The 26317-nt window shown below is 38.4% G+C and overlaps 1 protein-coding gene across 6 annotated transcripts in view; it reads left to right on the plus strand.

Annotated features, from left to right (window-relative positions):
- Positions 1–26317, plus strand: part of DOP1A (DOP1 leucine zipper like protein A) — a 119010-nt gene that overhangs the window by 10315 nt on the left and 82378 nt on the right. For all 6 annotated transcript variants that reach the window (XM_055433739.2, XM_055433742.2, XM_055433741.2 and 3 more), the window contains exons 2-3: positions 21932–22122; positions 25265–25446. In XM_055433739.2, the coding sequence (XP_055289714.2) occupies positions 21985–22122; positions 25265–25446 (320 nt within the window). In that variant the 5' untranslated portion in view covers positions 21932–21984. The remainder of the gene's footprint in view (positions 1–21931; positions 22123–25264; positions 25447–26317) is intronic.

Consider the following 26317-nt stretch of genomic DNA (forward strand, 5'->3'; position numbering starts at 1 on the left):
CTTACTTTTAGATGGCTTGTGCTTTTAGAATGAACACTCAAAAGTTAACTTAAAATGCTACTTGAAGATTACGAAACAGAGCAAGTACTTTATCAACAAAATTCTTAGTCTCCGTGATTCTTTGGTAATGATGGGATGACCCTAGATTCACATGTAACACTGAAGATACAGAGTCTGTTCATTTTGATTTTCTTATTTCTTACGAGATGAAGGTTGGGTGGGGGGGAATGCCACATACTACATAGCTGCTCTTTGATGTTCCTCTGGGATGTTATTCATTCACGTACCTTTTAAAAAATTAAGCTTATTTAATGCCACAAAGAGGGAATGAATCATATGATTTTAAAAGTATTAAAGTATACAGTGAAAAGTCTTTCTCTCCCTGGTCCCTATCCACCCAAGTTCCTGTGTGACCTCCAGGAAATAATCAGCTTTACTGTTTTCTTATATGTTCTTTCAAAGCTGTGTCAAATGTATGCCAATCATTTGAATATATATTTCCCATTTGTGTGTGTGTGTGTGTGTAAATTGAAGCATTCTATATAAACAGGTTTCCCTGGTGGCTCAAACAGTAAAGATTCCACCTATAATGCATTTTTCTGTTCTAACCAAATCTCGGTAGTCTTTGAGTGACGACAGAACAAATAGGACTGGAGTGCATTTCCTGTTAAGTATATTTGTAGCAGGGCACTTCCCAGGTGACTCCAGTGGTTTAGAGCCCGCCTGCCAATTCAGGAGACATAAAAGACCCAGGTTTGATCCCTGAGTTGGGAAGATCCCCTGGAGAAGGAAATGGCAACCCACTCCAGTATTCTTGCCTGGAGAATTCCATTGACAGAGGAACCTAGCGGGGTATAGTCCATGGGATCGCAAAGAGTCAGATGTGACTGAGCAACCAAGCACATTCTGTAAACACTATCTATTCTGCACTTTGATTTTTTATTTGGTATATTTTGGGAACATTTTCTAAATCAATTAGATTTATTCTTTTTACCACTTGAGTGTATTCTACTGTCATTCAGTTTTTAATATTCATTATTTACTGTAGGTCAATATTGCTCGGAGCTGGCAATGGAAAAGCTAAAATGATAGGTAAAGACCATATTCCAGAGAAGGCAATGGCAAGCCACTCCAGTACTCTTGCCTAGAAAATCCCATGGACAGAGGAGCCTGGTGGGCTACAGTCCATGGGGTCGCTACTAGTTGGGCAAGACTGAGCAACTTCACTTTCACTTTTCACTTTCACACGTTGGAAAAGGAAATGGCAACCCACTCCAGTGTTTTTGCCTGGAGAATCCCAGGGATGGCGGAGCCTAGTGGGCTGCCGTCCATGGGGTCGCACAGAGTCGGACATGACTGAAGTGACTTAGCAGTAGCAAAGACCGTATTAAAGGGATTAACATCCCTGGGAGTCACAGTTTAATTACAGTGGAACAAAGTAAGTTCTATAATAGAGGAAATACAGTGTGTAGTTGGAGTCCACAGGAAGGAATTGTGTATTTGAATGTTGGAGAGATGTAACAGTCAGGGAAGACTTTCCAAAGAGGGTAAAATCTGAGGCCTGAAGAGTGAGTAGGTACTAGCCAGGTTAAGTTGTGATTCAGTGTTTCAGGCAGAAGGAGTTTTTTAAGAAGACTTTGTAATGTATTACAAAGCTAGAGTAATTAAGACAGTGTGATAATGGCATAAAGACAGACTGGAAACCAGTGGAATAGAATAGAAGGCCTCGAAATAAACCTTGGTCAGATGAACTTGAGAGAAAAGGAGTTGTTTAGTTGGTATAGATAGTTGGTTTAGTTGATTTAGTTGGAAATAAATTGCACAGTTCAAATATTTTTGACAACACTGAACTGTACTCTTAAAAATCGTTAAAATGATACCTTTTATGCATTTTTACCACAATTGAAAAAATGACTTTAAACTCTTTGAAATGTAGCATAGGTACATTTTTAAATACTATCCTGTAATGTAAGCCATGTTTCCAGATATCAACAAATGATGCTGATTAAAGAACGAGCCAGGTCAGAAGAGTTGGATCAGAAGGTATTGTGCAGTCATAGCATTTTGAATATAGTTTGATAGAAAAATTTTAGGTGATGAAAAGGCGCACAGGACCTATCCAGAGAAATATCATTTGTAAAACCACCAAGGTGGAAGGGAGCAAGTCTTGAACAGTTGACTAGTGTTAAAGAAAAAATATTCAATGATGCTTGTTAAAATGGTAAGGCCAGCTTTATTCAGGGTCATCATCATGGATATAGGGACAACTGCAGTGAGATTTTGGGCTTCCCAGGTGGCACTAGTGGTAAAGAACCTGCCTGCCAATGCCGGAGACATCATAGACACGGGTCCTGTCCCTGGGTCGGGCAGATCCCCTGGAGGAGGAAGTGGCAACCTGCTCCAGTGTTCTTGCCTGGGAAATCCCTTGGACAGGGGAGCCTGGCAGGCTACAGTCCATACCCTCACAAAGAATCGAACACAACTGTAGTGACTTAGCACATAGGCAGTGGGGTTTTACAGTGAAGGAGAGAAATTGGCTTCAACTCTCAGCGTGGGCACGTGGCACTTTATGGCTGAGGAGTAGCTGGAGGTCATAGAATGAAAAACCTCTCTTAAGAGAAAACATGAGGGGTAAGAGGGGATGACTTTCAGTTTCACTATGGTGAATATTTTTAGGATATCACTCCAATTCAAGAACCCTGTCAAGCACTGCTATTATTATTATTATTCTCTGAACGTCTTTTTTTTTTTTACTTTACTACTGAAGTAAAACAGCAGCAGCATCTTCCCAATCACACAAGCTAACAGACTTCTGACTGCAGACTGACCAGGATGACCAGCAGTTGGTGTTGAGCATCTTGATCACTGTTTAGGGTGATCAGTTACTGAGGGTGAGAGAGATTCTGGTTAAACTGACATACCAGTCAAAAGCTCCATTTTCCAAGAACAGGCATAGATGGACTTAGGAGATGCTTCCGAACCCTGACCAAAGTTTGGTCAAGCAAAGAATCCTTGTCAGTAGGTTTTGCTTATCTAGAATAGAAATATGAATTATCAGATTGAAAGAATGGGTCTGGTTTATGAAAAGACTTTAGTCATAGGAGTGAGAGCTTGTATTTACTTTCTAAGTGATTGAATGTCACAATTGGAGCGTTGATAAGAGTACTTCCTGCCTGCTGAGTGAGCACTGGACTGAAGTGCTTTTCATGGTTTATAGACTTATTTTTCTAAGCTTCCAGTAGGGAGTAATATACTGAAACTGTGTTTTGCTGTGTAATATTAACTGGCTCTTAGAAAGCTGAAGGTAGTGAAAAATAGTTATTGTAATAGTCCAGGTGAAAACTATTCGGGTTAAAAGGCCATTCTGAAAGATACTGTCTACCACAGTCACCTTCAGCTGCAGAAAAAAAAAAAAAAGCTGAATTTGTTGATAACTTTGGATATAAGGTTAGGGAATAAAGCCAAAGCTTGAGCTTTGTGATTAGGAAGATGATGCTGCTGTTTTACTTCAGTAGTAAAGTGAAAAAAAAAAAAAGACGTTCAGAGAATAATAATAGCAGTGCTTGATAGGGTTCTTGTATTGGAGTGATATCCTAAAAAAATTCAACATAGTGAAACTGAAAGTAGGGAGAGTCTAGTAATAATAATAGTGGTTGATAATTTTATCAGTGCGTTGGAGGATACTTAGTTTTTGTAAGTGAAATGAAAGAGAAAGTTGCTCAGTCGTGTTCGACTGTTTGTGACCCCATAGACTATACAGTCCAGAATACTGGAGTGGGTAGCCTTTCCCTTCTCCAGGGTATCTTCCCAATCCGGGATCAAACCCAGCTCTTCCACATTGCAGGCGGATTCTTTACCAGCTGAGCCACAAGGGAAATTTTTGTGAAGAGACTCTGAATAAAGATCAAGCAATATCTTATCTTGGCTCTGATTCTATTTAGTGCTTCAGAATTTACCAAAGTATTTAGAGTTAATTCTCTTGCAGAGTAGTAATACCTCAGCAAGGTTTTGTTCTTTCATATTTGTTATTAATGCTGTTGTTCTGTTTTTACCTCAACCTTAAAACATAAAAGGGAATAAATCTTGGAAGAGGTGTAGAGGCAAGGCAAATCTGCTGTAGGTAGTACCTCATTTTTCTCTGTGAAGTATCTTGATATCCTTCATATTAATTCTAGTCTTTTTCCTTTACTGATTGAGGGATTTATTACCTGCAAGGCTCCGTACTGTGCAGCACAATTCTTTCACAGCTTTGAGCAAACAGATGTGCACAGACACAGGCATGTTTGTGTGTAACACAAGAGCTTTTTCATAAATCCCTGTATGTAAAATTATCAGTTGGCACCTTCGTGCCTGTGTAATATTTTGATCCTGTCCTTTATATGCATAGGCATATATTAAATTTGCATCTTAATGAGGGTGTGTTTTACTCTTCATGATTATACTTTTGGAACAGTTTCAATAAAATTCACAAAGGAAAATAAACCTTACTGCATAGGATTTTTTCCGGTTGGGAAAAAAATGATATCTTTTTTTACAAGCTATACTATTTGTTTACAGATACTCATGTAAGTTTAAATACATTACAGAAAAATTTGTTTAGTATGTACAGTTTAGTGTTTTTATGTTAATTTGTATGGAAACCAATCTAGTTTAAAATTGAATTGTAAAGTTAGTTACTGGCATATTGTTCACTAAATTTTAATGCTGAGAACATTCTTATTAAATGACTAATTTTAAAAAAATTAAATTTTGTTTGAAATCGATTAACTTAGTATGATGGATTTAATTGTACTGTAAAGATTATTGAGGTGTCCATCTTGTTTCACATGTTTCTTCTAAATCACCGTGAATAGCTACTAATTTTTATCATTATTGTTCTCATATATAAAAAAAAAAGCAGTGTTTTCTTGTGTGCATGCTAAGTCGCTTCAGTCTTGTCTGCCTCTTTGTGACCCTATGGACTATAGCCTGCCAGCCTCCTCTGTCCATGAGATTCTCCAGACAAGAATACTGGAGTGGATTGCCATGCCCTCCACAAGGGGATCTTCCCAACCCAGCAATCAAACCTGCATCTCTTATATCTTCTGCCTTGGCAAGTGTATTCTGATATTTATTCTCAGGCTGACTTACCCTTGCCACCTAAAAAATTGCTATTTCTTCCTCTCTCCCATCCCCATCAATAGAGAAATCCAGCAGATTTTAATATTCAGTTCAGTTCAGTCACTCAGTCGTGTCCGACTCTTTGCAACCCCATGACTCACAGCACGCCAGGCATCCCTGTCCATCACCAACTCCCAGAGTTCACTCAAACTCATGTCCATCGAGTCGGTGATGCCATCCAGCCATCTCATTCTCTGTCGTCCCCTTCTCCTCCTGCCCTCAATCCTTCCCAGCATCAGAGTCTTTTCCAGTGAGTCAACTTGTCGCATGAGGTGGCCAGACTATTGGAGTTTCAGCTTTAGCATAAGTCCTTCCAGTGAACACCCAGGACTGATCTCCTTTAGAATGGACTGGTTGGATCTCCTTGCAGTATAAGGGACTCTCAAGAGTCTTCTCCAACACCACAGTTCAAAAGCATCGATTCTTCGGCGATCAGCTTTCTTCACAGTCCAACTCTCACATCCATACCTGACCACTGGAAAAACCATAGCCTTGACTAGACGGACCTTTGTTGGCAAAGTAATGTCTCTGCTTTTTAATATGCTATCTAGGTTGGTCATAACTTTCCTTCCAAGGAGTAAGCTTTTTTTAATTTCATGGCTGCAATCAGCATCCACAGTGATTTTGGAGCCCAAAAAAGTAAAGTCTGACACTGTTTCCCCATCTATTTGCCATGAAGTGATGGGACCAGATGCCATGATCTTAGTTTTCTGAATGTTGAGCTTCAAGCCAACCTTTTCACTCTCCTCTTTCACTTTCATCAAGAGACTTTTTAGTTCCTCTTCACTTTCTGCCATAAGGGTGGTGTCATCTGCATATCTGAGGTTATTGATATTTCTCCCGGCAATCTTGATTCCAGCTTATGCGTCTTCCAGCCCGGCGTTCCTCATGATATTCTCCATATAAGTTCAATAAGCAGGGTGACAGTATACAACCTTGACGTACTCCTTTTCCTATTTGGAACCAGTCTGTTGTTCCATGTCCAGTTCTAACTGTTGCTTCCTGACCTGCATACAGGTTTCTCAAGAGGCAGGTCAGGTGGTCTGGTATTCCCATCTCTTTCAGAATGTTCCACAGTTTATTGTGATCCACACAGTCAAAGGCTTTGGATTTTAATATTAACAAATGCTAAACATTAAAAGGGTATATTTTTTAAAAAGCAAATGATAAGTCCCCAAAGCAAAATTTAGTTGTTTGAGATTCTGACTTTTGAATTATCAACACAACCATTTGTGTTTTATAGATACGTTTAGTACAAATATGATATGACTAAACTAGAATAGGATAGATAATTGAATTGTCAGTGATGCCCACAGGTTTCAAGGAAATGTGAGAAATTTCTCTGAAATACTTATTTTCTAGCATTTTGAACTAGCATTTGTTCCCTTACTTAATAGCCCTTAAGCTGTTAATTCCTTAACAGCCCTTAAAGGAATTACATCTCCCTTTCCCAAAAGAGAACCAAAATAAATGTCTTTACTGGGTCTCATAAAGCATCCTTTCGGTGCTTAGTTAATAGAATTTATAAAATAGAATATACCTCTGATTCAGCAGAATCCGTCAACCCTGAGTGTCATTATCTTGAGGACAGCCACAGCTATATTGGTTTTGGACACCAAACTCAAACCTGTAGCATCTCTCTAAGATTTAACCCCAATTGAGAATGTATTTTTACTTCTTTGAAATTGTTTTCTCAGGCGAGTAGATTGTACATACTATGTATAGTTTTTGTATATACTCTATATATAGTACATATAGGTACATACGTATACTGTCTACTGTATTATAGTTCCTCTTCCATTGTAGTCATTTAATGAATTAGAATCACTGTTTTATAGGTAACAACCAAGACAGACCCTTTTATATCAGAATTTATAGTCATTTAGCCTTGTAGTTTAATTTAACCTAAACACTGTCAGGATCAAGCAATGAGCAAGGTTGGCGTATTCAGAGTTGAGCTTTAGTCCCTATGCTTAAGTCAAGGTCTAGAAGGAACAACAGAGGTACTATTATTATATTACATTATTTTAGTTTTTTTTTTAAGAAATAAGTACAATAGGAAAAGAAAATATGTCTAAAAATTGGAGGAAGTTAAAAAGTCAAGAAAGGCTAGATAGCTTGAACAGGCTTTTTAAAAAGAGAGGTTGGGTATGCCAGACAGAAGAATTAAGAGCTGTGATTACAAAGTACTTAAGAGGGAAGGGAAATGGGAGGGGGGACATAATGTATACCTAATGCCAATTCTTGTTGATGTATGGCAAAAACCATCACAATATTGTAAAATAATTGTCCTCTAATTTAAAAAAAATAAAATATAAAGTTTTTAAAATGGTGAAAAAAAAAAAGTAGTTCAGAAAGATAGTGAATGTGATTAAGGACCAGATCCAAGATTCAGCCTGCCAGAGTTCTTCCTGTTTGCTCCTTTTACTCCCTGTGGAACCTCAGACACCAGTGTTCATTTGTACATGGTTCTATGAACATACATGCCTCTTGGATTGCTTGTGAAGATTACATGAGATAATTCATGGAGAAGAGCTTAGTGAAGTACCTGCCACGGATTAGCAGTAATTAACTGCTAAATCAGTGTCCGTTCTATAATTATCTTCATCTTGACTACTCTGTGGGCAGTGTTGATTTCCAGATGTGTTTGGGGCAGGATGGTTATCTGTAACTCAAGGATATATGTTTAGTGATCACTGTTATAGCTATGTACAGTGTGATGCTTGCAATAGAATCCCAGCTGCTCATGAATGGATCATTTTAAGTTGTAATAGTGCTCACAGTTTTCTATTTTCTAAGTTACTTTTCTTCACAGTGCTTATGTGTCACAAAACTCACAGGATTGAAAGTTACAAGGAACCTTAAGATACCACTTTTGTAAAATTCAAAGATGTTTTTAACAGATGTATACTTTTGTATATGTCTATTAAAAAAAGCAAAATTAAATCAAATTTGCCATTTTTCACTTTGGTGGGATGCTGGGATTTTTCATATCTTAAAGTTTTAATTTTTATAGTTTTTACTGAAAGCAAAAGTAAAAATATAACTAAATATACACATAAAGTATGCATCCGTGCTAAGTCGATTCAGTTGTGTCCGACTCTTTGTGACCCTATGGACTGTAGCCCACCAGGCTCCTCAGTCCATGGGATTCTCCAGGCAAGAATACTGGAGTGGGTTTCCATGCCCTCCTCCAGAGGATCTTCCCAACCCAGGGATTGAACCCAAGTCTGTTATGTCTCCTGCGTTGGCAGGTGTTTTCTTTAGCACTAGATGGACAGGGAACCCTGGCGTGCTGTAGTCCATGGGGTTGCAAAGAGTCAACATGACTGAACTGAACTGAGCACCATTTGGGAAGCCCTGAATAAAGTATAGTAAGACTCTTTGTCAAAATTTTATTCAATCAGAGATTGGTACCTAATTAATTTTTAAAGATTATACCTGTAGGAGTATCATACTTAGTTGATTTCCTTTCACACGGGCTAGAATGGCATCTTCCACATTAAGTAGTTATGCCTAATAAAAATGGTTAAACTGAGCTAATTTTTAAAATATAATTGGATACAGCATATTTTTTCATAAGTATTCTTAGGGGAGTCTTTTAAAGCAAATAACAGTCGGTTCATTGGAAGGACTGATGCTAAAGCTGAAACTCCAATACTTTGGCCACCTCATGCGAAGAGTTGATTCACTGGAAAAGACTCTGATGCTGGGAGGGATTGGGGGCAGGAGGAGAAGGGGATGACAGAGAATGAGATGGCTGGATGACATCACCAACTCGATGGACATGAGTTTGAGTGAACTCTGGGAGTTGGTGATGGACAGGGAGGCCTGGTGTGCTGCGATTCATGGGGTCGCAAAGAGGCGGACACTGAGCAACTGAACTGAACTGAATAGTCATTATGAATATAGTCTGTTTGAAGGGAGTGCATGTTGGTTACACTGGTTAAATAAATAGAACTGTAATCCTGCTGTTTTCTACAAAGCTTTTCTCAGAGAAACAAAGCAAAATGGTTTGTGAACTGTGTTCACATCGACTGTGAAGCATTTGAAGGCCTACTGTATCAGCCACTTTTATAAAACTGCTGATACAGCAGTGAACGAATCCAGTAGGGTTCCTGGCCTCATGACATTTGCATTCCACTGAGGGAGGGTAGATGGAAACTAGCAAGCAGGACGATTTCAGATGGTAATCAGTGCTAAGAGGGTAATCATGTGATATTCTAGAGTAATTGTGAGCCACGTGTGGGCCATGGAGAAAGGCTTCTCTGGGGGTTTATTACTTGCAGATAGGAAAGAATTTGCCACACAGAGAGTTGACCTAAGAATTGCCAGGTGTGCAGAAGAGCAAATACAAGATCCTCTGCAGTGCAAATCTTGTTGCTATTTGAGTTTAGATGTTCTTACAATGATACAATTTTAAAAGATCTCTGACTTCTCTGTGGATGATGGATTATAGAGCTCAAGAATAGAAGTAGAATTCAGTGATGTGCTGGAGTTGACATCAACTGGTTAGAAGAATAGAAGAGGAAATAATAGAAGAGGCGGTTATATATTTAGGCTATACCACTTAAATGCTGTTTGAAACTATAGAGCCAGAGGAGATAACTCAGGAGAGAGAAGAGAGGGGAGTCTTGATTGAGCCTTGAGGTATTTCAGCATTTAAAAATAATAATAGTAACATAAAATTTCAATATAGCAAAGGAGCCAGCATAAACTGAAAAAAATTGGCTAGAGAAGTCAGAGCGTACCTTGAGAGCCAAGAACAAGGTACTGAATACCGCTGAAAAGTTGATTAAGATGAAGGCCTAGAGAAGTGACCTTTATCTGAGTGGTCATGAGAAGTGGCCTTTATATGAGTGGTCATGCATCATGAGGCATTTTTTAAGTGGGCCAAGGAGTGAATAGGAGATACGGAAATGAAGTAGTGAGCACAGAGAAATTTTTCAACAAGCTTTGTAATAATAGAGAAAAGGGAAATGGGTTGTAGCCAGAGAGCCTGTGGGGGGTCACGGGGAGGCTAAGGATTTTACTTTTTCACCCTGAGAGATTCCAGGGCTTGTCTGTAGCTGAGGGAGAATGATCTTGGAGAGAAGAAGACATGGGTGCTGAGAAGGGAGAGTAGGCCAATAAAGCAATTAGGGACAAGTGGAGAGAAGGTAGAGGAGATGGAATCCAGAACACAGCAAAAGGAAGAGGGCCCCCTGTTCCCAGGATAGAAGGGAAAGTGGAGACCAAGGGTTTAAGTGGAGACAGGTTTGGAGATTTGTTGGAGGGAATATGAGAGCGTTCCTTTTTCTTCTGTTCTCTAACTTTGAAGCTTAGTCTTTAGCAATGATGGAGAACGGTGGCATTAGAGCTTTGAGAAGGGAAGGTATGAAATATTTGTGTCAAGCAGGTAAGGTTATGGAAGAAATATAATGGATTAGAAGAGCATTTGAGGTTGGTGTTTGTTGATTTAAAGTGCAGTCGATCAGCTTGGTTGTGTAAGTTTTCTCCAGCGATGTTCTGTTGCTTGGGTTCAGGCATAATTGAGCTCAACCAGGATTGGGATTTTGCCAGGTAAGTGTTAACAGGGGGAATAAGAAAGACATTTCACTCAGTGGCCCTGAATTAGGTTTGGATATAAGAAGGAAAACAGTCTCCATGAGAGTGAGGAGTAGTGGTTCTCAGTTAGAACTCTAAAGCCAGATTGCTTACATGTAAGTCCCTGGCTCTGGCATTTAACTGTATCATGTGTATTTCTATGCCTCTGTTTATCTGTTAATTGGACAGTAATAATAGTAAGAAGCACCTGTACTTCAAAACATCAGATATGGTTAAATGAATGAAAATATGAAAAATATTTGAACAGTGCCTGCCATTTAGTGAAGCACAGGGGCAGCGGCCCAGAAGAGCTTCCCCATGTCCAAGGTAAAGAGCAGCGGCTGCGCTTTGCTGGAGCAGCTGTGAAGAGATACCCCATGTCCAAGGTAAGAGAAACCCAAGTAAGACGGTAGGCACTGAGAGAGGGCATCAGAGGGCAGACAGACTGAAACCACATTCACAGACAACGAGCCAATCTGATCACGAGGACCACAGCCTTGTCTAATTCAGTGAAATTAAGCCATGCCGTGTGGGGCCACCCGAGACGGATGGGTCATGGTGGAGAGGTCTGACAGAATGTGGTTCACGAGAGAAGGGAATGGCAAACCACTTCAGTGTTCTTGCCTTGAGGACCCCATGAACAGTATGAAAAGACAAAAAGATAGGACATGGAAAGATGAACTCCCCAGGTCGGTAGGTGCCCAATACGCTACCGGTGATCAGTGGAGAAATAACTCCAGAAAGAATGAAGGGATGGAGCCAAAGCAAAAACAACACCCAGTTGTGGATTGGACTGGTGTTAGAAGCAAGGTTCGATGCGGTAAAGAGCAATATTTCATAAGAACCTGGAATGTTAGGTCCATTAATCAAGGCAAATTGGAAGTGGTCAAACAGGAGATGGCAAGAGTAGACGTTCTAGGAATCAGTGAACTAAGATGGACTGGAATAGGTGAAATTAACTCAGATGACCATTATATCTACTACTGTGGGCAGGAATCCCTTAGAAGAAATGGAGTAGCCATCATGGTCAACAAAAGAGTCCAAAATGCAGTACTTGGATGCAATCTCAAAAATGACGGAATGATCTCTGTCGTTTCCAAGGCAAACCATTCAGTATCACAGTAATCCAAGTCTATGTCCTGACCAGTTATGCTGAAGAAGCTGAAGTTGAACTGTTCTATGAAGACCTCCAAGACCTTCTAGAACTAACACCCAAAAAAGATGTCCTTTTCATTATAGGGGACTGGAGTGCAAAAGTAGGAAGTCAAGAAACACCTGGAGTAACAGGCAGATTTGGCCTTGGAGCACGGAATGAAGCAGGGCAAAGGCTAATAGAGTTTTGCCAAGAGAACGCACTGGTCATAGCAAACACCCTCTTCCAACAACACAAGAGAAGACTCTACACCTGGACATCACCAGTTGGTCAACACTGAAATCAGACTGATTATATTCTTTGCAGCCAAAGATGGAGAAGCTGTATACAGTTAGCAAAAACAAGACCAGGAGCTGACTGTGGCTTAGATCATGAACTCCTTATTGTCAAATTCAGACTGAAATTGAAGAAAGTGGCGAAAACCACTAGACCATTCAGGTATGACCTAAATCAAATCCCTTATGATTATACAGTGGAAGTGAGAAATAGATTTAAGGGACTAGATCTGATAGATAGAGTGCCTGATGAACTCTGGATGGAGGTTCGTGACATTGTACAGGAGACAGGGACCAAGACCATCCCCATGGAAAAGAAATGCAAAAAAGCAAAATGGCTGTCTGGGGAGGCCTTACAAATAGCTGTGAAAAGAAGGGAAGCGAAAAACAAAGGAGAAAAGGAGAGATATAAGCATCTGAATGCAGAGTTCCAAAGAATAGCAAGGAGAGATAAGAAAGCCTTCCTCAGCGATCAATGCAAAGAAATAGAGGAAAACAATAGAATGGGAAAGACTAGAGATCTCTTCAAGAAAATTAGAGATACCAAGCAAACATTTCATGCAAAGACGGGCTCAATAAAGGACAGAAATGGTATGGTCCTAACAGAAGCAGAAGATATTAAGAAGAGGTGGCAAGAATACACAGAAGAACTGGACAAAAAAGATCTTCACAACCCAGATAATCATGATGGTGTGATCACTCACCTAGAGCCAGACATCCTGGAATGTGAAGTCAAGTGGACCTTAGGAAGCATCACTACGAACAAATCTAGTAGAAGTGATGGAATTCCAGTTGAGCTATTTCAGATCCTGAACGATGATGCTGTGAAAGTGCTGCACTCAGTATGCCAGCAAATTTGGAAAACTCATCAGTGGCCACAGGCCTGGAAAAGGACAGTTTTCATTCCAATCCCAAAGAAAGGCAATGCCAAAGAATCCTCAAACTACCACACAATTGCACTCATGTAACACGCTAGTGAAGTAATGCTCAAAATTCTCCAAGCCTGGCTTCAGCAATATGTGAACCGTGAACTCCCAGATGTTCAAGCTGGTTTTAGAAGAGGCAGAGGCACCAGAGATCAAATTGCCAGCATCCACTGGATCATCGAAAAAGCAAGAGAGTTCCAGAAAAACATCTATTTCTGCTTCATTGACTACGCCAAAGCCTTTGACTGTGGGATCACAATAAACTGGAAAAATCTGAAAGAGATGGGAATACCAGACCACCTAAGCTGCCTCTTGAGAAACCTATATGCCAGTCAGGAAGCAACAGTTAGAACTAGACATGGAATAACAGACTGGTTCCAAATAGGAAAAGGCGTACGTCAAGGTTGTATACTGTCACCCTGCTTATTTAACTTACTTGCAGAGTACATCATGAGAAACGCTTGGCTGGAAGAAGCCCAAGCTGGAATCAAGATTGCCGGGAGAAATATCAGTAACCTCAGATATGCAGATGACACCACCCTTATGGCAGAAAGTGAAGAAGAACTAAAGAGCCTCTTGCTGAAAGTGAAAAAGTTGGCTTAAAGGTCAACATTCAGAAAACTAAGATCATGGCATCTGGTCCCATCACTTCACGGGAAATTGATGGGGTAACAGTGGCTGGCTTTATTTTTCTGGGCTCCAAAATCACTGCAGATGGTGATTGCAGCCATGAAATTAAAAGACGCTTACTCCTTGGAAGGAGAGTTATGACCAACCTAGACAGCATATAAAAAAGCAGAGGCATCACCAACTCGATAGACATGAGTTTGAGTGAACTCCAGGAGTTGGTGATGGACAGGGAGGCCTGGCGTGCTGTGATTGATGGGGTCGCAAAGAATCGGACACGACTGAGCGACTGAATTGAACTGAACTGAACTGAAGTAAGTGTTAGAGCTAGGATTTGGATTCCCAACTGTATTGACTTTAACCCAATGCTTGGAGGCCCTGCCCTCTACTGCCTGACTTTCCATGGGCTGGATTGTCTACAAAATGCTGTTTTGTTATTGAATGTATTTTTTGCCACCCTTTAGGAGAGATGGCAGCATATAAAGTTTCCTCAGTGCAATATGGGAATATGTTGCATTTGCATTATAACTTAAGTCAATGGTGTTCAGAGTGTGATTTGTGGGCCATTCATAAATTATTTGTTAAGGAAACATAAGGTAAGCATAGAGAAGAAAGGAATCATTTGAAAACATTTATAGCAATTTGATCATATACATGATTTTACATTTTAGAAAAGCATCAGTCAGCTGTGGGTTGGAGGAGAAAACTACATATAATTTGAAAATTACTCATCTAAGCTTCTTAAAAATAAAATATGGGGGGGGACCTGAGTACTGGAATTTGCATTTATTATATATTGGAAGAAAAACTCAAGTCGTACATCATCCCTCAACCTCTCTGCTGATACACAGTGAATAATTTTATTTGCATTCAAATTATTGAGGAAGTATAACCAAGTATGACCGCCTTTTCATATGAAAGAAAATAGTACAGCTCAGTGCTGATGAAACTTCTACAGAGTGTTCTGTCTCAGTTTTCAACTATTTTCATAAGATTTTGCTCTTGATGTTTTATCTAGTATTATATGTGTCCTGTGCAATATGCAGTCTTTTTAATCATATTTAAAATATTTAGAACCTTTTTAGCTAAATAAATAAAGAAAATCCAATTTGCTTACCTGACTCAACTTTTTTAGCTGGAAACATGTAACACAGGAGCTTAGCCAGTCATTACTTTTTAGTTTTTGTTTTCTTTTCTTTAATACCAAATAAGAAATATATGTCTGAAGGATATGTCAATTTAGGTAACATTACTTCACAATTACACTAATATCCCAGTTACAGATAACTCATTTATTGTCAGAAGTTACTGTTAAATTGATTTGTAGGTTAATCTTCCCCTAGGCACAAATATTGTGTACCTTCAGATTGATGTGTTATATCTTATACTGGAAATACTGCTAAGAAAAAAAAATGTTCTTTTCAATAAAATTTATGCATGTGCTTTATTCTGTCTACTAGTAGTGCTTTCTAAGGTTTAATGATTAGAATTTATAGTTATTTTGTACTATTTTTATACACCTTCAGAAAATCCAGTCAAGTTGATTTTTCCTTAAATTTAATTGGTTTTACAGTTCTTTCTTTCCTGAATTTTCAGAAGCAAACTTACAAACATTTTAGTTTGTGTTCTTTCTAACCTTCATTCCATAAATCATTATGTATTAATATTATCAAATTTTATCGCTTTAAATATTTTATTATGTCAGTCTTTTGTGTCTGAAGCACACACTGCTGTGTGTTTGTTCATAGTTGTAGTTAAATCTAGTTTTAAGTAAAGAAACCATAGATTAATGAAGAAAGATCTCAAAGAATTTTTAATTTATTCCCAGTTTTAACCATTACACTTAAATCACTGTATGTGAGTCCAGCTTCTGCTGGACTGTAAATTATGTGCTGTGTATAAAACATAGTTCTTGTTCTCAAGGACTTCTACCCTAGTAGAGGAATTACATATCCAACTCTTCTGTAAAACAGAATCAATTTTGAAATGGAAGTTAGTTGAGATCAGTTTTTATTTACTTATTTGAAAGTTGTCTTGGATTTCTCAGAGTAGTTCAAAATACTGCTTTCTGTTTGGTTTGCTGCTTTTGAGAGTTCAGAGCATGAAGATAGAACAATAAAATGGACTTTTTTTCCTCATAAACTTTATTTTAAGCCCCTGGGGTCAGTTAACACAGTTTTATTAGAAAAGTAGATTAATTATCTTGAAGGATTTACCTTACCTTATATTCTCCACTCCCAGCCCTCCCAATGGGGAAAGTATCCTGAGATCAGGGATATTCTGTCTAGTAAGCAGGCAGACATACTGGTTGGCAGTTAATGTGCTGAAGTGAATAATTTCATATGTCAAGTGACTCTATATTTAGGTCATAGTCTCTCCAAGGATGGGATTTAAGATCTGTCTGCTGCTGCTGCTAAGTCACTTCAGTCGTGTCCGACTCTGTGCGACCCCATAGACGGCAGCCCACCAGGCTATCCTCCATCCCTGGGATTCTCCGGGCAAGAACACTGGAGTGGGTTGCCATGTCCTTCTCCAATGCATGAAAGTGAAAAGTGAAAGTGAGGTCGCTCAGTCATGTCCGACTCTTTGCGACCCCATGGACTGCAGCCTACTAGGCTCCTCCATCCATGGGATTTTCCAGGCAAGAGTACTGGAGTGGGTTGCCATTGCCTTCTCCAAGATCTGTCTAGTTTTGTTTTTATGGATAAAAGAATTGAGATAGAGAATTGGAAACTGTGTATTGCTTCATTTTGGAGTAACCTTACATAGGACAGTTTCGATTTAATAGGGCTTTTTTAGTTTAGTTTTTTTTTTTATGCAAACAGATTTTACTAATGTAGGTTATATTTTCTAGAGCAGTGATTCTTAACGTTTTTGCCTGTGTGTATGCTCAGTCACATCAGACTGTTCACAACCCCATGGACTGAAGCCTGCCAGGCTCCTCTGTCCTTGGAATTTTCCAGGGAAAAATACTGAGGTGGGTTACCATTTCCTCCTTTTAAGGATTACTTTTAAAAAACTGTTTTTTGACACTGTAATAAAAGTGCACCATTCTCCAATAAAATTTAAGATGTAAATATTGCATGTAATTTGAAGTAATGCACAAATCCCTAAGGTGCATTTTCATATGTATCCATACATGTATATATGTGTAGATCTTACATATATAGATATATATCTTACATGTATACACATAAATATAGCTATATATCTTTATTGAGATACAATTCACATATTATTGCAATTCACCTATTTAGAATATATGATTCAGTGGTTTTCAGTTCATTCATAGAGCTGTGTAACCATCCTTATAAACAGTTTTTTTAATTGAAGTGTAGTTGATTTACAGAGTATTAATTTATGCTGTATACAAAGTGATTCAGTTATACACACCTATAAATTTCTTTTTTATATTCTTTTCTGATATGATTTATCATAGGATACTGAATATAGTTCCCTTTTCTCCACATTCTTTCCACCATTTGTTATTTGTGGAGTTTTTAATAATGGCCATGCTGACCAGTGTGAGATGGTACCTCATTGTAGTTTTGATTTGCATTTCTCTAAGAAGTATGATCAACCTAGATAGTATATTAAAAAGCAGAGACATTACTTATCCAACCAAGGTCCGTCTAGTCAAGACTATGGTTTTTCCCGTGGTCATGTATGGATGTGAGAGTTGGACTGTGAAGAAAGCTGATCGTTGAAGAATTGTTGCTTTTGAATTGTGCTGGAGAAGACTCTTGAGAGTCCCTTGGACTGCAAGGAGATCCAACCAGTCCATTCTAAAGGAGATCAGTCCTGGGTGTTCATTGGAAGGACTGATGCTAAAGCTGAAACTCCAATACTTTGGCCACCTCATGCAAAGAGTTGACTCACTGGAAAAGACTCTGATGCTGGGAAAGGTTGGGGGCGGGGGAGAAGGGGACGACAGAGAATGAGATGGCTGGATGGCATCACCAACTCGATGGACATGAGTTTGAGTGAACTCCGGGAGTTGGTGATGGACAGGGAGACCTGGCGTGCTGTGATTCATGGGGTCGTGGAGAGTCGGACACGACTGAGCGACTGAACTGAACTGAACTGAAGAAGTAGTGATGTTGAGGATATTTTCATGTGCCTATTGGCCGTTTGTATTTCTTCTTTGGAGACATGTTGTTTGGAGACATATTTAGGTCCTCTGCCTGTTTTTTTTATTTGTTATTTGCTTTAGGTTGTTGTTGAGTCGTTTGAGCTGTTTGTATATTTTGGAAATTAAGCCCCTCTCTGTTGCATTATTAGCAGATATTTTCTCCCATTCTGTAGGTTTTCTTTCTTTCTTCTTTTATTGTATACAACAAATGCTAAAGGAACTTCTCTTGGCACGAAACACAAGATAAGGAAAAGACCTACAGAAAATCAAAACAATTAAGAAAATGGTAATAGAATCATACATATTGATAGTTACCTCAAATGTAAATGGATTAAATGCACCAACCAAAAGACATAGACTGATTGGGTAGATCAAAACCTGTGCATGTATGCATTCCACTTACCCCATCACTCTACTTAACCCCCTAAATTGTATGTAATTATATTGTTAGGTTAATCATGTTTCCATTATAGCTTGAAATTGTAATTATCTTTTTTGTCTGGCTGTTGATTGTGAAAATTGATAAACATCTTTTACTATTGTGATTATGTAACTATTATTCACTTAATACCATTGTAACATGATTGGTTAACAGAAAATAATAGAATTCTCTACCACTACAACTATCATTTAATAGAAAAATAAAATATGTGGTGTTTTGTGAATGATATTTTTCACTTAGCATAATGTTTTCAAAGTTCATCCATGTCACCATATGTATCAGCACTTCATTCCTTTTTATAGTTGAATAATATTCCATTGTTTTTTATTTATTCATCCATCAGTTGGTGGACATTTGATTTGTTTCCCCTTCTTGGTTGTTATGAGTAATGCTTCTTTGAACATTAATGTACAAATTTTTGTGTGAACATGTTTCATTTCTCTTGTGTATGTGTACCATACCTAGGAGTAGCATTGTTGGGTTGTATGGTAATTCTATGTTTAACCTTTTGAGAACTGCCGGACTACATTCCAAAGCAGCTGCACCAAATTACATTCCCACCAGCAGTGTACCACGGTACCAGTTTCTCCATATCTTTGTCAATACTTACTGTCTTTTTTATTTTAGTAATCCTAGTGTGGGTAAAATATCTCGTGGTTCTGATTTGCATTTTCCTGATGGTTAATGATGTTGAGTATCACTTCATGTAATTCTTGACCATTCATGTATCTTCTTTGGAGAAATGACTATTCAGATTCTTTACCTGTTTTAAATTATTTGTCCTTTTATTATTGACTGGTAAGAGTCAAGGAGATCCAACCAGTTCATTCTAAGGGAGATCGATCCTGTGTGTTCATTGGAAGGACTGATGCTAAAGCTGAAACTGCAGTACTTTGGCCACCTCATGCGACGAGTTGACTCACTGGAAAAGACTCTGATGCTGGGAAAGGTTGGGGGCGGGAGGAGAAGGGGACGACCGAGAATGAGATGGCTGGATGGCATCACCAACTCTGTGGGCATGAGTTTGAGTGAACTCCGGGAGTTGGTGATGGACAGGGAGGCCTGGCGTGCTGTGATTCATGGGGTCGCAAAGAGTCGGAAACGACTGAGCAACTGAACTGAACTGAAGAGTCCTTTATTTATATGATTCAAGTGTCTCATCAGAAATATGAGAGATATATTTTCTTCCATTCTATCAGTTGTCTTTTTGCTTTGTTGATGACATCTTTTCAAGCACAAAGTTCTTTCTTTTTTTTTTTTAAAGATATATTGATTTACTTTATCTGCAGTTGCTCTGGGTCTTTGTTGCTATGCAAGGGCTTTCTCGTTGCGGGGAGCAGGAGCTACTCTTCGTTGTAGCTCATGGGCTTCTCATTGCAGTGGCTTCTCTTGTTGCAGAGCATGGGCTCTAGGCTCGCAGGCTTCAGTAGTTGTGGCACACAGGCTAAGTTGTCCCGCAGGCAGCATTTGGGATCTTCCTGGATCAGGGATCGAACCTGTGTCCACTGTGCTGGCAGGCAGATTTTTAACCACTGGACCACTGGGGAAGTCCAAGCACAAAGGTTTTTCATTTTGACGAACTCCAGTTCATTTGTTTTCCCTTTCTTGAGGTTGTAGTGCTTTTTCTGCTTTTAGTGTTATTTATGAGAAATCCTAAGAAGGCCTAGAATAAATCATGAGGATTTATTCTTGTATTTTCTTCTAAGAGTTTTACAGTTCTAGCTATTAAATTTAGATGATTCATTTTGAATTGGTTTTTATGGAGGTGTAGGAAAGATTTTTTGATGTTGACTGTTTTTAAAGTCGTTATTGAATTTGGTACAATACTGCTTGTTTTATGTTTTGGTTTTTTGGCCCTGAGGCATGTGGGATCTCAGCTCCTCAACCAGGGATAGAACCCACACCCCGGGCATTGGAAGGCAAACTCAACCACTGGACCACCTGGGAAGTCCCCACTTGATTTTTTTAATTAGTTAATTATTGGCTGTGTTGGGTCCCCATTGCACTGCGCAGGCTTCTCATTGTGGTGGCTTCTCGTGTTGTAGAGCACAGGCTCTAGGTGCGAGCTCGGTAGTTGCAGCTGATAGTAGTTAGGACGTGTGGGCTTAGTTGCCCTTTGTCATGTGGGATCCTCCCTGACCAGGGATCAAACCATTGTCCCCTGCGTTGCAAGGTAGATTCTTTACCACTGGACCACCAGGGAAGTTCTCCCACATTGATTTTAAAATTGAACCTCAATTAAATCCTTGTTAGTACTCTGTGTTAAGCTATCTATTCTACTGCTGTGTAGCTATTACTCCCTAACTCAGTGACCTAAAGCAGCAGAATTTCTGTAGATCATGTATTCGAGAGGCTTAGCTATGTAGTTCTGGCACACAGTCTCTCGTGAAATCAGTCAAGATGTCAGTTGGTACTACAGTCAAATCAAGGCTTGCCTGGGGATGAAGGATCTTCTTCGAAGATGACTCACTCACAAGGCTATTGGCAGAAAGCCTCAGTTCCTTACCACAGGAGTGTCTCCATAAGGCTTCTTGAAGTCTCCTTCTGCTCTTGCAACTGGCTTTCCCCAGAGCCTGCTACCTGACACAGAGAGAGCAAGGATGAAGCTGAAGTGCTTTTATGACACAGTCTTGACCGTTACACATTGTCGCTTCTGCCTTATTATTTTCGTTAGAACTTGAGTCCCAGAATCCAGCCCAAGCGACTGGAGAATTAGGCACTGATTTTTTAAAGTAATATCAAAGAATTTGTGGACATATTTTAAACTACCACTTATACTTGTCAGTCTTATTAGAAGTTTTTGGTTTGTTTGCTGGATCTCCGTTGCTTTGCAGGTGTTTCTCTAGTTGCGGCAAGCAGGGCTAGCGCAGGCGTCTCAATATGGTGGCTTCTCTTGTTGTGGGGCATGGGCTCTCGGACACGTGGGCTTCAGTGGTTGGGGCACCGTGGGCTCAGTAGTTGTGGTTCCCAGGCTCTAGAGCACAGTTTCAATAGTTGTGGTGCACGGGCTTAATTGCTCTGAGGCATGTAGGATCTTCCTGGATAAGGAATCAAACCCGTGTCTCCTGCATTAGCAGGCAGGTTCTTTACCACTGAGCCACCAGGGAAGCCTGGTTTTATTAGAAGTTTTATTAGTTCCAAAAAGCTGATGTTCTTTCATACTGTATGCCCACACTTTTATTGCTTAATAAGATGATCTCCAAGTCATTCATTTCTTTTTTTTTTTTTTTCCTATTGTTGTTTTTAAAGTCCCTGATGTTTCTAATCTAACCAGTCTTATTACATTTTAGGATCAAAACAAAGAAGAGGTATATGTGTATCAGAAGTGTTATATTGGCAAATATGACAGAGAAATAACATGATTTTTAATTTGAACTAAGTACAGGAATATTTCCTACTTCTTCGTAAGCCCTAAGTTCTCACAGCCATTTCCCCAGTTCCTAGGAAGGAACACATGAGTAGTTATCTCTGAAGCTGTCTTTGAATACTTCCATGACCCTGAATGCTAGCTGCCTAGAGTGTTGATCACTTCTCACTCAAAACACATTTTAAAGTTAGCCATTAGCTCTGAACCCATTTTAATACTTTCTTTTGTAACTTTGGTTCCTTCTACAAACTTTGTTTTTGTAGGTAATGATTTTACATGACTTTGGAATTGGTCTCTAGGAGGACGCTGTGGGAGGATGAACACAGAAGAGCTGGAGTTATTGAGTGACTCCAAATACAGGAACTATGTAGCTGCAGTTGACAAAGCACTGAAGAATTTTGAATACTCCAGTGAGTGGGCAGATTTGATATCAGCACTTGGAAAACTTAATAAGGTATGTCTGTCTTGCTCATTTCATAAGAAGGGATAAAAATCAGAAATCCGCATCTGTATTTTCTGAATTTCTCTAAACCTTGAAGTAAAGAATTTAAAAACATAACCTCAGAATTACTTTTTAAAAATTCTCCATTCTAGAACATTTTCCTCTTTGTTTTTCATTTTTTAATTGGAGGATAATTGCTTTACAATGCTGTGTTGCTTCCTGCCATACAACAATGAGAATCAGTTATAATTATATATGACTCCTCCTTCCTGAGCCCTCCTCCCCACTCCCTTGCCCACCCCTCTAGGTCATCAAAGAGTGCCAGGCTGAATTACTTTTGATTCTGCTATTTTCCTTCATTAATTGTATGCCTTTGTAGTTAGGCTTTTTTTTTTTTTTTTTGAGGCCAAAACCACAACAGTACTTGAAAAATATAGTTAATCTATTATTATGTATAAATGCAAGATTAGAAAACAAATATGCTAACCATGAAGGTTAACAAGTTTTTATAATTGAGTATCAGATATGGTTGTGGAGTTCCTGGCATAAAAATGAAGAGCTGCACATGGAAAGCAGTAACTGCTGTGTCCTTTCCAAATGGAATATGGCATTAAAGAAATATTTTATGTCCAGGCAGTTCTTAGTTATAGTCAGTGCTTTTTACAAAAGTGACAAGCAATTGCTTAGGCCTTGGAGCTAGGCCTTGAATGATCCTTCCTGACATGTCTGGTTTTTATCCACTGTTAATATGGTGGCATCACTGTTGAACTCGTAGCTTTGGATTTTGACCCCCCTCCTTTTTTTTTTAAACTTACATCAAAATTTTCTCACTTCATGCCCATAGTTTTGATATTGGGGCCTTCTTTAGGTTTGTTTTTAATAGCGTGTATTGAATACAAATGCTTCTAAATATTAAGTGGACCAGGGAAACAGATAGGAAAAGTGAGCTCTTCTCGTAACTGTTTTAACATCAGACAGTTTATCATACAATTTGTCCTGAAATACATATCAAGGACAATAGTTTGCAACTTTAATACTTACTATAGATAATTACCCTGATAATTTAAAAAGAAAAACTTCCATTTTCAATGTGCCATGGATTTATCTTAAAATGAGATGCACAAACTTGTTTTTGACATGTTGACTTCTAACATTTATCATTTGACATTTGATAAATTCTCAAAATTTTTACAGTATCCCCAAGAAATTGCATCTAAAAGTATGAGTTTGTTTAAAGGTAGTTAGGTTTTTAGTTACCTTGAGGGTCTCTTTTCTGAAGACTTAGTAGGAACTTAGTCTTGTAAAAAGCTTTTTACACTTTTGCAAAAGGCACTGACTATAACTCAGAACTGCCTGGATATAAAATGTATGTTTGGGGTTTCCCAGGTGGCACCAGTGGTAAAGAACCGACCTGCCAATGCAGAAGATGTAAGAGATGTGGGTTCCATCTCTGGGTTGGAAGATCCCCTGGAGGAGGAAATGGCAACCCACTCCAGTATTCTTGCCTGGAGAATCCCATGGACAGAGGAACTTGGCAGGCTACAGTCCTTGGGGTCGAAAAGAGTCAGACACAACTGAGCGACTGACACTACTTCTAGTAGGAACTGTGTGTAAAAGCAGTTCATTAAGCTTTGGAAATTAATTTGCCTAATTAAGTACATAATTAATTTTTTATAGTTATCAATATCATGAAAACAGATTTCTCTGTATCCAGATACCCCAACATAGGATATGCAATGGATCAGTGAAACTTTCCTAAAGTCATGGTGATACAAGGCAAGGGTTATATATGTACAAATCTGTTGCAGATAGTCTAAATATGTTTTAGTTTAAAATTTTATCATTTATTAATATACTAAATTTTCATCTTATTTATATAAGTTTTCTAACTCAAATGATTTTAGAAAATAGTGCCATATTTTGCTTTATTAAAAAATTTTATTTGGTATTAGTAGAATTTCTTTATTGAACCATTTTATGTTATAGATCATTAACTTTCCTTCTACAGAGGTACTTACGGTAATAATTATTTATACTTTTCTTTCAAATATGTGTAAATTTTGATTCTTTGCTCCTCCATCTCAAATTCAAATTAGTGTTTTAGAAATGGATGGCAGCTAGTTTAAAAAAACTTTTTTTGTAGTTGAATTCCTATTGATGTTGTGGCCTTGATTTGCTTTGCATTTGTTAAGTCTAGTTTTATTTATATTGGTTACATCCAATTTAAGACTGGATTGAAGACCATTGAAAATGTTATATCTAAGCGGACCTCATACCCTTTGGTTTTTTACTTTTTTTTTAATGAACTGGAAGTGTCTAGTGCTTTGCTTTTGTACTGCCTTTGGCAGAACAATCATTTTATATACTTTTAACCTCAGTTCTTTATTTTCTAAAATAAAGGACTTCTTTTGTGTTTCATCTCAATTCCAGTTCTCGTCTGTTGTACCATATTCATTCTGAATGTTTATTTTCTACTACTAGCATTTTGCCATAATACTCTGAAGAACTTCATTTATAAGTCGTCTATTATTTAAATAAGTTAATCTCCTTTGGGTGGTATTTATGAGTTTGCATCTTCTATAAATTCTACCTTGACCATCTTTTCTGAAGAAATGTGGTGGTTGAATAAATACAGCAATATGTATTTGTTCCAATTGGGAAATTAGTAAAAGCGATTGAACAAGTATAATCTCATGTGTGTTCTTGCTGTAATTTGATATACTACAGCAGTGGTTGTTCCTCTTCCAACTACATGTTTTTATTGAGGTTCAGTTTTCTAAATATATTTCAAACAGTGTATCAGAAAAAAAGGTTGAAGGTTGTTAAAAGATTTTCAAAAATCTAAAATAGTACCTTTCTTCTGAGCAAATTTATTTTGGAAAATACTATTATTTTTCATAAAAATGTTATTTCTGTTTACATGTAACAAGTTGATTTTTTTAACAAATTAGTAAATATTTTTAAATCCTCAGTTTTAATTTTCAATCTAGTTTTACTGATTTAACTGACAAAAACAAAAGTTTTTTTACATCCTCTATAATTTTTTCTCCTTTGAAGTCCTATATCAAGGATTTTTTATAATACTATGCCAGAAAATGGAAGTAAAATGAAATCTAATATTCTTTCTCAACTAAATTAAGATGTTTTCTTCAAGGTTTTACAAAATAATGCAAAATACCAAGTAGTACCCAAAAAGCTGACCATAGGCAAGCGCCTAGCTCAATGTCTGCATCCAGCATTACCGGGTGGAGTTCATCGGAAGGCACTTGAAACATATGAAATTATCTTCAAAATCATTGGACCTAAGCGACTTGCCAAAGATCTCTTTTTATATAGGTGAGATAATTTTACTATGTATTTACATATAAATAAAGTATTTTCAAACTTTTTTATGTTTTTTTCAGTAAAAGCTAAACAATTGAAAACTCCTTAATGATGAAAGTTTTCAATATCGTAATTATTTTGATAAAGTACTTTAGAAAATTTTGCTTAAATTTAAAAGCATTGTGTTTTATTTATTTATTTATGGCTCACTGTGCAGCTTGTGAGAGCTTAGTTCCCTGACAGGATCAAACCTGGATCCCCTGGAATGGAAGCACAGAGTCTTAACCACTGGAACACCAGGGAATTTCCAGTACTCTGCAGTTTTACTGTGATGTATTACTGCCTGGAGAATCTCATGGACAGAGGAGCCTGGCGGGCTTCAGTCCACGGGGTTGCAAAGAGTCAGACATGACTGAGCGACTAACACAACATTTAGAGATAAATGGGCTTCCCTGGTGACTCAGATGGTAAAGAATCTACCAACAATTCAGGAGACCCAGTTTAGATCCCTGGGTTGGGAAGTCCTCTGGAGGAGGGCATGGCAACCCCCTCCAGTATTCTTGCCTGGAGAATCCTATGGACCGAGGAGTCTGGTAGTCTATAGCCCACCAAAGAGTCGGACACAAGTGAGCAACTATCACTTTCACTTTTCATCTTTTTATTTATCCTGGTTGGGATTCATTGGGATTTTAAAATATGTGAATCAGTGTTATATATGTTCAGTCCCTAAGTTGTATTCAATTCTGCAACCCCATGGACTGTAACATGCCAGGCTCTTCTATTCTCTATCTCCTGGAGTTTGCTCAGATTCATGTACATTGAATCAATGATGCTATCTAACTATCTCATCCTCTGCCAACCCCTTCTTCTTTGCCTTTGATCT

Source organism: Moschus berezovskii, chromosome 10, assembly GCF_049115385.1.
Source record: "Moschus berezovskii isolate FMDL1 chromosome 10, NW_MosBer_1.0, whole genome shotgun sequence".
NCBI classification, from domain to species: Eukaryota; Metazoa; Chordata; class Mammalia; order Artiodactyla; family Moschidae; genus Moschus; species Moschus berezovskii.